This window comes from Cyprinodon tularosa, unplaced genomic scaffold, assembly GCF_016077235.1.
Source record: "Cyprinodon tularosa strain WSP-4 unplaced genomic scaffold, ASM1607723v1 ctg727, whole genome shotgun sequence".
Taxonomy (NCBI): Eukaryota; Metazoa; Chordata; class Actinopteri; order Cyprinodontiformes; family Cyprinodontidae; genus Cyprinodon; species Cyprinodon tularosa.
In genome coordinates, this window is record NW_024039482.1 from 311,999 (window position 1) to 324,276 (window position 12,278).

Genomic DNA, 12,278 nt, shown 5'->3' on the forward strand with positions numbered 1-12,278 from the left:
CCTCTGAGGGCTGCAGGGTTTAACCTCTGATGCTGCAGGGTTTAACCTCTGGGGGCTGCAGGGTTTAACCTCTGACCTCTGAGGGCTGCAGGGTTTAACCTCTGACCTCTGAGTGGTGCAGGGTTTAACCTCTGACCTCTGAGTGGTGTGGGGTTTAACCTCTGAGGGCTGCAGGGTTTAACCTCTGAGGGCTGCAGAGTTTAACCTCTTAGGGCTGCAGGGTTTAACCTCTGAGGGCTGCAGGGTTTAACCTCTGAGGGCTGCAGGGTTTAACCTCTGAGGGCTGCAGAGTTTAACCTCTGAGGGCTGCAGGGTTTAACCTCTGAGGGCTGTAGGGTTTAACCTCTGACCTCTAAGTGGTGCAGGGTTTAACCTCTGAGGGCTGCAGGGTTTAACCTCTGAGGGCTGCAGAGTTTAACCTCTGAGGGCTGCAGGGTTTAACCTCTGAGTGCTGCAGGGTTTAACCTCTGAGGGCTGCAGGGTTTAACCTCTGAGGGCTGTAGGGTTTAACCTCTGACCTCTGAGGACTGCAGGGTTTAACCTCTGAGGGCTGCAGGGTTTAACCTCTGAGGGCTGCAGGGTTTAACCTCTGAGGGCTGCAGAGTTTAACCTCTGAGGGCTGCAGGGTTTAACCTCTGAGGGCTGTAGGGTTTAACCTCTGACCTCTAAGTGGTGCAGGGTTTAACCTCTGAGGGCTGCAGAGTTTAACCTCTGAGGGCTGCAGGGTTTAACCTCTGAGTGCTGCAGGGTTTAACCTCTGAGGGCTGCAGGGTTTAACCTCTGAGGGCTGTAGGGTTTAACCTCTGACCTCTAAGTGGTGCAGGGTTTAACCTCTGACCTCTGAGGACTGCAGGGTTTAACCTCTGAGGGCTGCAGAGTTTAACCTCTGAGGGCTGCAGGATTTAACCTCTGGGTGCTGCAGGGTTTAACCACTAAGGACTGCAGGGTTTAACCTCTGAGGGCTGCAGGGTTTAACCTCTGACCTCTAAGTTGTGCAGGGTTTAACCTCTGACCTCTGAGGACTGCAGGGTTTAACCTCTGAGGGCTGCAGGGTTTAACCTCTGAGGGCTGTAGGGTTTAACCTCTGACCTCTAAGTGGTGCGGGGTTTAACCTCTGACCTCTGAGGACTGCAGGGTTTAACCTCTGAGGGCTGCAGAGTTTAACCTCTGAGGGCTGCAGGATTTAACCTCTGGGTGCTGCAGGGTTTAACCACTAAGGACTGCAGGGTTTAACCTCTGAGGGCTGCAGGGTTTAACCACTAAGGACTGCAGGGTTTAACCTCTGAGGGCTGCAGGGTTTAACCACTAAGGACTGCAGGGTTTAACCTCTGAGGGCTGCAGGGTTTAACCTCTAAGGACTGCAGGGTTTGACCTCTGAGGGCTGCAGGGTTTAACCTCTAAGGACTGCAGGGTTTGATCTCTGAGGGCTGCAGGGTTTAACCTCTAAGGACTGCAGGGTTTATAACCTCTGAGGGCTGCAGGGTTTAACCTCTGAGGGCTGCGGGGTTTAACCTCTGAGGGCTGCAGGGTTTAACCACTAAGGACTGCAGGGTTTAACCTCTGAGGGCTGCAGAGTTTAAACTCTGAGGGCTGCAGGATTTAACCTCCGGGTGCTGCAGGGTTTAACCTCTAAGGATTGCAGGGTTTAACCTCTGAGTGCTGCAGGGTTTAACCTCTGAGTGCTGCAGGGTTTAAACTCTGAGGGCTGCAGGTTTTAACCTCTGACCTCTGAGGGCTGCAGGGTATAACCACTAAGGACTGCAGGGTTTAACCTCTGGGGGCTGCAGGGTTTAACCTCTGACCTCTGAGGGCTGCAGGGTTTAACCTCTAAGGACTGCAGGGTTTAACCTCTTAGTGCTGCAGGGTTTAACCACTAAGGACTGCAGGGTTTAACCTCTGAGGGCTGCAGGGTTTAACCACTAAGGACTGCAGGGTTTAACCACTAAGGACTGCAGGGTTTAACCACTAAGGACTGCAGGGTTTAACCTCTGAGGGCTGCAGAGTTTAACCTCTGAGGGCTGCAGAGTTTAACCTCTGACTTCTAAGTGGTGCAGGGTTTGACCTCTGAGGGCTGCAGGGTTTAACCTCTGAGGGCTGCAGGGTTTAACCACTAAGGACTGCAGGGTTTAACCTCTGAGGGCTGCAGGGTTTAACCTCTGACCTCTGAGGGCTGCAGGGTTTAACCTCTAAGGACTGCAGGGTTTAACCTCTGAGGGCTGCAGGGTTTAACCTCTCACCTCTGAGGGCTGCAGGGTTTAACCTCTAAGGGCTGCAGGGTTTAATCTTTGATCTCTGATTGCTTACAACTTTATTCTCATAGTGTTACGACTTTATTCTCGTAATGTTACAACTTTATTCTCGTAATGTTACGAGTTTATTCTAGTAGTGTTATGACTTTATTCTCGTAGTGTTATGACTTTATTCTCGTACTGTTACAACTTTATTTTCGTAGTGTTGCAACTTTATTCTCGTAATGTTACAACTTTATTCTCGTAATGTTACGAGTTTATTCTAGTAGTGTTATGACTTTATTCCCGTAGTGTTAGGACTTTATTCTTGTAGTGTTACAACTTTATTTTCGTAGTGTTACAACTTTATTCTCGTAGTGTTACAACTTTATTCTCGTAATGTTATGACTTTATTCTCATAATGTTACGAGTTTTTTCTAGTAGTGTTACGACTTTATTCCTGTAGTGTTATGACTTTATTTTCGTAGTGTTATGACTTTATTCTCGTAATGTTAGAACTTTATTTCCGTAGTGTTACAACTTTATTCTAGTTGTGTTACGACATTATTTCCGTAGTGTTAGGACTTTATTCTTGTAGTGTTACAACTTTATTTTCGTAGTGTGACAACTTTATTCTTGTAATGTTACTACTTTATTCTAGTAGTGTTACGACATTATTCCCGTAGTGTTAAAGTCCTAACACTACGGGAATAATGTCGTCTTGTAGTGTTACGACTTTATTTTCGTAATGTTACAACTTTATTCTCGTAATGTTACTACTTTATTCTAGTAGTGTTACGACTTTATTCCCGTAGTGTTACGACTTAATTCTCATACTGTTACAACTTTATTTTCGTAGTGTTACTACTTTATTCTCGTAGAGTTACGACTTTATTCTCGTAATCTTACGACTTTATTTTCGTAATGTTATGACTTTATTGTTGTAGTGTTACGACTTTATTCCCGTAATGTTACTACTTTATCCTGTAAAGCCTCAGGATGTCCCTGAGGTATGGCACGGTGTTGGCACCCCTGGCTGAGTGGGGACGCTACTGAGGCGTTTCTGCTTCGCTCTAATGTGGATGGATTCTATCTGAGACGCTGTTCGTCCTTCACGTCTCCTGTTGTCCCTCTGTCTCCACCAGGCATCTGTCCTCGGTGCTGCACAACAAATTTGACCACGGAGCGGAGAGCGTCATGCCCACCCTGCTGAACCTGGTACCCAACAGCGCCAAGGTCATGGCCACGTCAGGGATGGCGGCTATCCGCCTCATCCTGCGGGTGAGGCTGCGGTCCAGGAGGACGGCGTGATGCTGATCGACCCGAACACTAAAGCCTGTGTTTCTCTTTCAGCACACCCACTACCCCCGCCTCATCCCCATCATCACCAGTAACTGCTCCTCCAAGTCTGTGGCTGTCAGGAGGTACCAGCTCCTCTAACCGTCTTCCTGCAGCGCCTCCGTCCCTCTGTCCCTGATCTCCTTCCTTCCTTTCATCCTGATGCCCCTCGTCTCCTTCCTTCCTTTCCTCTTCTCACCCTGCTGCTCCTCTTCTCCTCTCCTCCTTCCTTCCTCTTATCGTTCTGCTCCTCCTCTCCTCCTGCTTCTCCTTCCCTCCTCTCTCCTCCTCTCCTCCTCCTCCAGTAAACTCTGCTCAGAGGTTCTCGTCTTCTTTCTGTCCTCCCTGCAGGCGCTGCTATGAGTTCCTGGACCTCATGCTGCAGGAGTGGCACACCAACACGCTGGAGAGGTAAGTTCTGGACGGCCTCCTGCTCCTTAGCTCCTCGTTCATCAGGAGTTCCTCCTCCTCCCTCCCAGGGTGGCATTTGAGTCAGTAAGGCGTCGGCTCGGTGAGCTCCTGATGAGCCCAGATTAATTTATGGATCCTCCCGGTTCCTTCATCATCGGCTCTTCCAGCCGAAAGACACATTCCTACTCCTGTAACCATGACAACGGGAGGGGAGATGTCAAAAAGCAGGAGGAAAACCGTGAGGCTGTTCACATCGACCGGGAAGAGGAGACGAGAGGAGGGAGTGGGACTGAGCAGGATCTGGTCCTTCAGGAGATTGTTGTTCTACATCCGAAATCTATCAGCTAACTCCTCCAGAACCCCGATCTCCTCCAGAACCCCGATCTCCTCCAGAACCCCGATCTCCTCCAGAACCCCGATCTTCTCCAGAACCCCGATCTTCTCCAGAACCCTGATCTTCTCCAGAACCCTGATCTTCTCCAGAACCCTGATCTCCTCCAGAACCCCGATCTCCTCCAGAACCCCGATCTTCTCCAGAGTTCTGATCATCATGTTCCCATGTCCCTCCAGGCACGTGGCTCTGCTGACAGAGACCATCAGGAAGGGAATCCATGATGCCGACTCTGAGGCCAGGTCCATCGCAAGGAAGTATGTGATCAGCCTGATCTGCTATGGCTAACTGGTTAAGCTGTTAGTTAACTGGTTAAGCTGTTAGTTAACTGGTTTATCTGTTGGTTAACTGGTTTACGTGTTAGTTAACTGGTTTACCTGTTGGTTAACTGGTTTACTTGTTAGTTAAATGGTTTAGCTGTTGGTTAACTGGTTCATCTGTTGGTTAACTGGTTCATCTGTTGGTTAACTGGTTCATCTGTTTCAGGTTCTGGTCTACATCTCAGTTTAAAAGTGTTAGCTGAGCAATTGACCTTTAAGTCAACTTGTTAACATAATAGTTTTTTAACTGGTCTACCTGTTGGTTAACTGGTCTACCTGTTGGTTAACTGGTCTACCTGTTGGTTAACTGGTCTACCTGTTGGTTAACTGGTCTACCTGTTGGTTAACTGGTCTACCTGTTGGTTAACTGGTCTACCTGTTGGTTAACTGGTCTACCTGTTGGTTAACTGGTCTACCTGTGTCAGGTGTTACTGGGGTTTCCATGGCCACTACAGCCGTGAGGCGGAGCTTCTGTTCCAGGCGCTGGAGTCCACCTATCAGAAGGCGCTCCAGTCTCACCTGAGGAGCTCGGACAGCGTCGTGTCTCTGCCTCAGTCGGACCGCTCCTCCTCGTCCTCCCAGGAGAGCCTGAAGTAAGCAGCTCCGTCCTGCTCCCCTCCTCATTTACCTGCTGTCTATTAGTTTAGTAACTGAGATGTTTAATCTGGATCCTGGAGAATGTTCTTCCACCTGAACTAACTTCCACGTCTGCTTTGTTCCAGCCGACCTTTATCTGTGAAGAGTCTGATTGGAGGCAGCATTTCAAGAAGTAAGTGTGTTTGGACCGAGCCCGTCCAGAACTTCTAAAGCCTCAGAACCTTTAGCTGAATCTGGGCCAAGCCTGTTAAAAACCCTGAAGCTTTCCTGGACCTCCTGGAGGAGCTCCAGAGAGCCTGAAGGGTCCTTCATAGACCTTTCTAGAAGATGATGGAGGCCCAGACATCAGAGAGGTCCCCCCCCCCCATCAGCTGTACACATCTCTCTCTCTGTCCCCCTCCAGGTAAACTGGTGGGTACCAGGGTTTCCTCCACACCTGGGTCCCTGCAGCGCTCCCGTAGCGACATCGACGTGAACGCCGCCTCCAGCGCCAAGTCCCGCTTGTCCAGCGTCCCCGCCTCCTCGCCGTTCAGCTCTGCGGCCGCCCTTCCCCCAGGATCCTACGCCTCTCTGGGTAAACCCCCCCTCTTCTCGCCTCTGTCTGCAGATGTTTGGGTTGAATCAGAGGAATGGCGACCAGTGGCTGTTCCTGATGAAGGAACCATTATTGTTCGCCTGTTAAAGACGTCCGGTCAGCGAGAAAATGATCAATGGATCAATATTTATACCTAAAGTATGGAAGGAAAACAGGCTCATTGGAATCTGCCGAAGTTTTAACACTAAATTTTAAACACTGAATTTTTTTTACACTGAATTTTTTTCTGGTAAAAATTCTGTGTAAAAAGTTCGACTGCAAATGTGTTGACCTTTGGTGAACTCCAGACACTTTTTACAGCTGATTTTTTACCAGATAAAAATTCAGAGCAAGGAAATTAATTTGTTAAAAAATTTTTCAAAATTCACTCATCAAAAAATGAGGCTGTTTTTCTTCCATACTAAACTAATATGCGATAAGTGATTTAATTAATTTAGTGTTAATCAGTATGAAAAATAAAATAATAATTTTCATCGCGATCACTGAGTCTGGGAGCGGCCATCTTTGCCCAAATATAGTAGCCCCTCCCTCCTGCCATCTTCCAGCAGTGACGTCACGGTGCGGTAAGCCTAGCGCCATTCTCCCCGCTTTCCAAGCTAAATCAATGGGAACTACTAGACGCATCTGCAATCAACAACAATTATTGAAGATTTCCAGAGGACTTCACCATTGAAATTCACCAGAGCTATAGTGAAACTGACAATGCCCACGTGCATGGCAGCTGGATGCTGGAATACATCGGGTAAAAGTGGAAAAAAGAGTTATTCCACCTTTCTGATTCCTGATCCTCCACGGACGGGTTGGTCGTTGGATCGCCAACTTGAAGAGGGAGGATTTGCCATCGAACTTCTGGCCAGAGAAAAAACCCGTAATATGTAGCCAACATTTGGAAGAAGAATGTTTTCAAGATGACTTGGATAATAGCGCGTTGTGACAAACACCAGATACAGCACTGGGACTTGATCAACAGCCGATACCGCACCGTGACGTCACTAACCAGTAGGTGGCAGTAGTGTTCTTTGACAAACATGGATGCCTCCAGTAAAGCACATTCACATGAAAATTACTCTGAATTAAAAACACTGATCATTTATTGAACAGGATGGAATCATTTCAGATTTAAAGAACTTTCAGAAGTTTGGATTCTGAATATGAGCGACTTTTCCTTTAATCCAATCAGAGCAGAGCTTTAATTAAACCCCTGAGTTCAGTGATTTATCTTCAGCTGAGTCAGTGAACTATGAGAACATTCCTCCAGTAATCAGTGGCTTTTATGGGCCTGACTCAGATTATTAATGACTGTTGGGGTTATTAGTCGGTTCTTTCATCAGGAACCATTTTGACACCTTTGATAAATGAGCCTAATGAGGCTGTGGAGCTTCTTCAGGCTGATGGAAACCCAGAAAAGTGCTCAACATGGTTTCTGCCAGCGCTTTAAGCTAACGGAGCGCCCAGTTTTCTGATTAAGGTTCAGTTTCCTCCAGTGGATCGACGAAAACCATTAAACCTCCTGCTGCACCGTGATGCAGACACCTGACACCTTCTCATCTTCTCCCTCTGATCTCTGCCTAACATCTGACACCTTCTGCTAACATCTGACACGTTCTGCTAACATCTGACACGTTCTCTTGCTAACATCTGACACATTCTCTTGCTAACATCTGACACATTCTCTTGCTAACATCTGACACGTTCTCTTGCTAACATCTGACACGTTCTCTTGCTAACATCTGACACATTCTCTTGCTAACATCTGACACGTTCTCTTGCTAACATCTGAAACGTTCTCTTGCTAACATCTGACACATTCTCATGCTAACATCTGACACGTTCTGCTAACATCTGACACGTTCTGCTAACATCTGACACGTTCTCATGCTAACATCTGACACGTTCTGCTAACATCTGACACGTTCGTTCTGCTAACATCTGACACATTCTCATGCTAACATCTGACACGTTCGTTCTGCTAACATCTGACACGTTCTCATGCTAACATCTGACACGTTCTGCTAACATCTGACACGTTCGTTCTGCTAACATCTGACACATTCTCATGCTAACATCTGACACGTTCGTTCTGCTAACATCTGACACGTTCGTTCTGCTAACATCTGACACGTTCTGCTAACATCTGACACGTTCGTTCTGCTAACATCTGACACATTCTCATGCTAACATCTGACACGTTCTGCTAACATCTGACACGTTCTGCTAACATCTGACACGTTCGTTCTGCTAACATCTGACACGTTCTCTTGCTAACATCTGACACGTTCTGCTAACATCTGACACGTTCTGCTAACATCTGACACGTTCTCTTGCTAACATCTGACACATTCTGCTAACATCTGACACGTTCTCTTGCTAACATCTGACACATTCTGCTAACATCTGACACGTTCTGCTAACATCTGACACGTTCTCTTGCTAACATCTGACACGTTCTGTTGCTAACATCTGACACGTTCTCTTGCTAACATCTGACACGTTCTCTTGCTAACATCTGACACGTTCTCTTGCTAACATCTGACACGTTCTGTTGCTAACATCTGACACGTTCTCTTGCTAACATCTGACACGTTCTCTTGCTAACATCTGACACGTTCTCTTGCTAACATCTGACACATTCTCTTGCTAACATCTGACACGTTCTGTTGCTAACCATGTTCTCCTCTCCTCCTGCTCTGTCTTAAGACGGCGTTCTTGGTAAAAGTGACGGTAAGGATCTCTGTCTGGTGGGAGGATGGAAGTAGAGACGTCTGTCTGTTGTTGGATGTCCTGACCCTCTGTGTTCTCCTGGTCTGTCTTCTCTTCCCCTCCCTGGTTCCTCAGAGCCGCTGTGGTTCCGTGGACCTCTGCATGGACTGTCTGCATGGACCTGCTCCTCTGTAACGTCTCCTGTTCTGTTTCTTTCAGCGGTCAGTTTCCGCTGTCCTTTCACAGATGGTGTTTGTGTGTTTGGTGTCTTCGTTCCTGAGAGTCTGCGTCGTCTGGACATGTTCTGTTCCAGAGAAGGTCCAGATCCTCAGAATCCAAAGAAGTTCTGATGAGATGTTGGTTTAGAAGCAGAGGGACTCTCTGAGGTGGAGGTGTAGAAGAATTAGGGTCAGTCTGTGAGCTTTAATGGCTCTGATAGACTCATAAACACCTCCTACTGCTTCCTTCCTCCAGCTGATTTATTTTTATGTCCTTATCTCACCAGGAGCTATTCTTGGCTGGTTGTGAAACATCCTGTTGGTGATGTTCTTGCCAGGTGACCTTTGGCCCCGACTTATCAGAACTTCAAACGTTCTGACAGCAGCAGCGCCGCCGTTTGTTCCTGCTAACATTTTATGACGGCTAATAAACCAGTGAGAGTCTACGATAAAACCTTCCTCTGACTGATTAAGCTGAAGCAGTCCTCTACGTCCTGAATGGATGCTTAGACTCAGAACCGGTACCAGGACAGATGGAACCGGTACCAGGACAGATGGAACCGGTACCAGATGGTAGCATGGTTCCTGCAGCAGCTCAGGTTCTGCTGGGTCAGTCAGGATTAACCCACAGACGGAAACACTGATGCTCTGAGTTGGAGAACCAGACAGTCTGCTGTAGAACGATGGAACGTCCCTTTCGGTACCCGGTCCGTACTCGGACCGTACTCGGACCGTACTCGGTCCAGACCCGGTCCGTACCCGGTCCGTACTCGGACCGTACTCGGTCCAGACCCAGTCCGTACCCGGTCCGTACCCGGTCGGTACCCGGGCCATACCCGGTCCGTACCCGGACCGTACCCGGTCCGTACCCGGTCCGTACCCGGACCGTACCCGGGCGGTACCCGGGCCATACCCGGTCCGTACCCGGTCGGTACCCGGGCCATACCCGGTCCGTACCCGGACCGTACCCGGGCCGTACCCGGTCCAGACCTTCTGTCAGAACCCGTTCCAGATTTGCTAACATCAAAGATGGTTCTTGATGCTGCCCTCCTCCTCCTCTCGTTCTCCCTGCTGATCCAGCTTGCATCCTCAGCTCCTCCTTTGATTCATGAAGATGTTTTCCGGCATGTTCTCCCGGTCTGTGACCGACGGTCCGTCAGTCTGTTTCTTTGGTCGCAGGTAGATGCTTTGGTCAACAGACTCCAGGTGTGTCTCAGTTTAGGTGAAGAAGTTCTTCTCTTCTTCTTCCAGGTCGTGTCCGTACCAGACGCCAGAGCTCAGGCAGCGTGGGCGGAGCCAGTCCCTCAGTGGTGGACAGCAGGGGGCGCAGTCGAGCCAAGGTGGTCTCCCAGTCCCAGCGTAAGTCTGAGCTTGATCTCCATGTTCTCCTTTCATCTCCATGCATGCTCTGCTCTGCTGACTGAGGCCTACTGGTAGAGCTTGGAACCCAGAGGTTCTGAGTTCAACTCCCACTGCCTGCACTCTGGGTCCCTGAGCAAGACCCTTAACCCCACGCTGCTCCCCGGGCGCCGCACCATGGCAGCCCACTGCTCCCCAAGGGGAGAATGGGTTAAATGCAGAGTGAATGTCGTTGCTCTGTACTGGTGACAGTGGAATGAGAATAGAAACTGCACTGAACTGATGGACATCGTCACGCCGCCCCAGAGTGCATGCTGGGTAAAATCAACAAACATGTTGTTTTGTCTGTTTCTCACCATTTCCGCCTTGTCGTCCTGCCTGTCGCTTCCATCATCCAGGATCCAGATCAGCCAATACCGTCAGTGGTAAGGCCTCAGCTTCATCCAATCTGCTTCAAGCTCCTCCCCTTTTTCCTCATGTGCTCCAATCAGGGCCGTCCTGCTCCTCTGTCCGTCTGCCTGCAGCTGTTGCATGCTTCTCTGTGCTTCGGTTCTCCTCTGGTTCCACTGGTCTCACTGGTTCCTCTGGTTCCTCTTTTATCACTGTTTCCCTTGGTTCCACTGGTTCCTCTGGTTCCCCTGGTTCCACTGGTTCCTTTGGTTCCTCTGGTTCCACTGGTTCCTCTGGTTCCTTTGGTTCCTCTGGTTCCTATGGTTCCCCTGGTTCCTCTGGATCCTTTGGTTCCTCTGGTTCCCCTGGTTCCTCTGGTTCCTTTGGTTCCTCTGGATCCTTTGGTTCCTCTGGTTCCCCTGGTTCCTTTGGTTCCTCTGGATCCTTTGGTTCCTCTGGTTCTCCTGGTTCCTTTGGTTCCTCTGGATCCTTTGGTTCCTCTGGTTCCCCTGGTTCCTTTGGTTCCTCTGGTTCCCCTGGCTTTCTTTGGTTCCCATGGTTCCTCTGGTTTCACTGGTTCCTTTGGTTCCCATGGTTCCTCTGGTTTCACTGGTTCCTTTGGTTCCCATGGTTCCACTGGTTCCACTGGTTCCTTTGGTTCCCATGGTTCCACTGGTTCCTTTGGTTCCTCTGGTTCCCCTGGTTCCTTTGGTTCCTTTGGTTCCTCTGGTTCCCCTGGCTTTCTTTGGTACCCATGGTTCCTCTGGTTCCCATGGTTCCACTGGTTCCCATGGTTCCTCTGGTTCCCATGGTTCCTCTGGTTCTCCTGGTTCCTTTGGTTCCTCTGGATCCTTTGGTTCCTCTGGTTCCCCTGGTTCCTTTGGTTCCTCTGGTTCCCCTGGTTCCTCTGGTTCCACTGGTTCCTCTGGTTCCCCTGGTTCCTTTGGTTCCCCTGGCTTTCTTTGGTTCCCATGGTTCCTCTGGTTTCACTGGTTCCTTTGGTTCCCATGGTTCCTCTGGTTCCCATGGTTCCTTTGGTTCCACTGGTTCCTCTGGTTCCCCTGGTTCCTTTGGTTCCTTTGGTTCCTCTGGATCCTTTGGTTCCTCTGGTTCCCCTGGTTCCTTTGGTTCCTCTGGTTCCCCTGGTTCCCATGGTTCCTCTGGTTCCACTGGTTCCCCTGGTTCCTTTGGTTCCTTTGGTTCCTCTGGTTCCCCTGGCTTTCTTTGGTTCCCATGGTTCCTCTGGTTTCACTGGTTCCTCTGGTTCCCATGGTTCCTCTGGTTCCCATGGTTCCTCTGGTTCCACTGGTTCCTCTGGTTCCCCTGGTTCCTTTGGTTCCTCTGGTTCCCCTGGCTTTCTTTGGTTCCCATAGTTCCTCTGGTTTCACTGGTTCCTCTGGTTCCCATGGTTCCTCTGGTTCCCATGGTTCCCATGGTTCCTTTGGTTCCCATGGTTCCCCTGGTTCCTTTGGTTCCTCTGGATCCTTTGGTTCCCATGGTTCCTCTGGTTTCACTGGTTCCTCTGGTTCCCATGGTTCCTCTGGTTCCACTGGTTCCTCTGGTTCCCCTGGTTCCTTTGGTTCCTTTGGTTCCTCTGGTTCCCCTGGCTTTCTTTGGTTCCCATGGTTCCTCTGGTTTCACTGGTTCCCATGGTTCCACTGGTTCCCATTGTTCATCTGGTTCCCATGGTTCCTCTGGTTCCCATGGTTCCACTGGTTCCTCTGGTTCCCA

General features: G+C 49.3%; 1 protein-coding gene across 41 annotated transcripts in view; it reads left to right on the forward strand.

Moving 5' to 3' along the window:
* Positions 1-12,278, forward strand: part of clasp1a (cytoplasmic linker associated protein 1a) — a 57,433-nt gene that overhangs the window by 19,789 nt on the left and 25,366 nt on the right. For 21 of the 41 annotated variants that reach the window (XM_038269282.1, XM_038269278.1, XM_038269289.1 and 18 more), the window contains exons 13-22: positions 3,374-3,509; positions 3,582-3,652; positions 3,918-3,977; positions 4,548-4,625; positions 5,114-5,281; positions 5,411-5,457; positions 5,689-5,859; positions 8,578-8,601; positions 10,050-10,157; positions 10,556-10,582. In XM_038269282.1, the coding sequence (XP_038125210.1) occupies positions 3,374-3,509; positions 3,582-3,652; positions 3,918-3,977; positions 4,548-4,625; positions 5,114-5,281; positions 5,411-5,457; positions 5,689-5,859; positions 8,578-8,601; positions 10,050-10,157; positions 10,556-10,582 (890 nt within the window). The remainder of the gene's footprint in view (positions 1-3,373; positions 3,510-3,581; positions 3,653-3,917; positions 3,978-4,547; positions 4,626-5,113; positions 5,282-5,410; positions 5,458-5,688; positions 5,860-8,577; positions 8,602-10,049; positions 10,158-10,555; positions 10,583-12,278) is intronic. The other 20 variants (XM_038269286.1, XM_038269314.1, XM_038269320.1 and 17 more) reach the window with 3 other exon arrangements.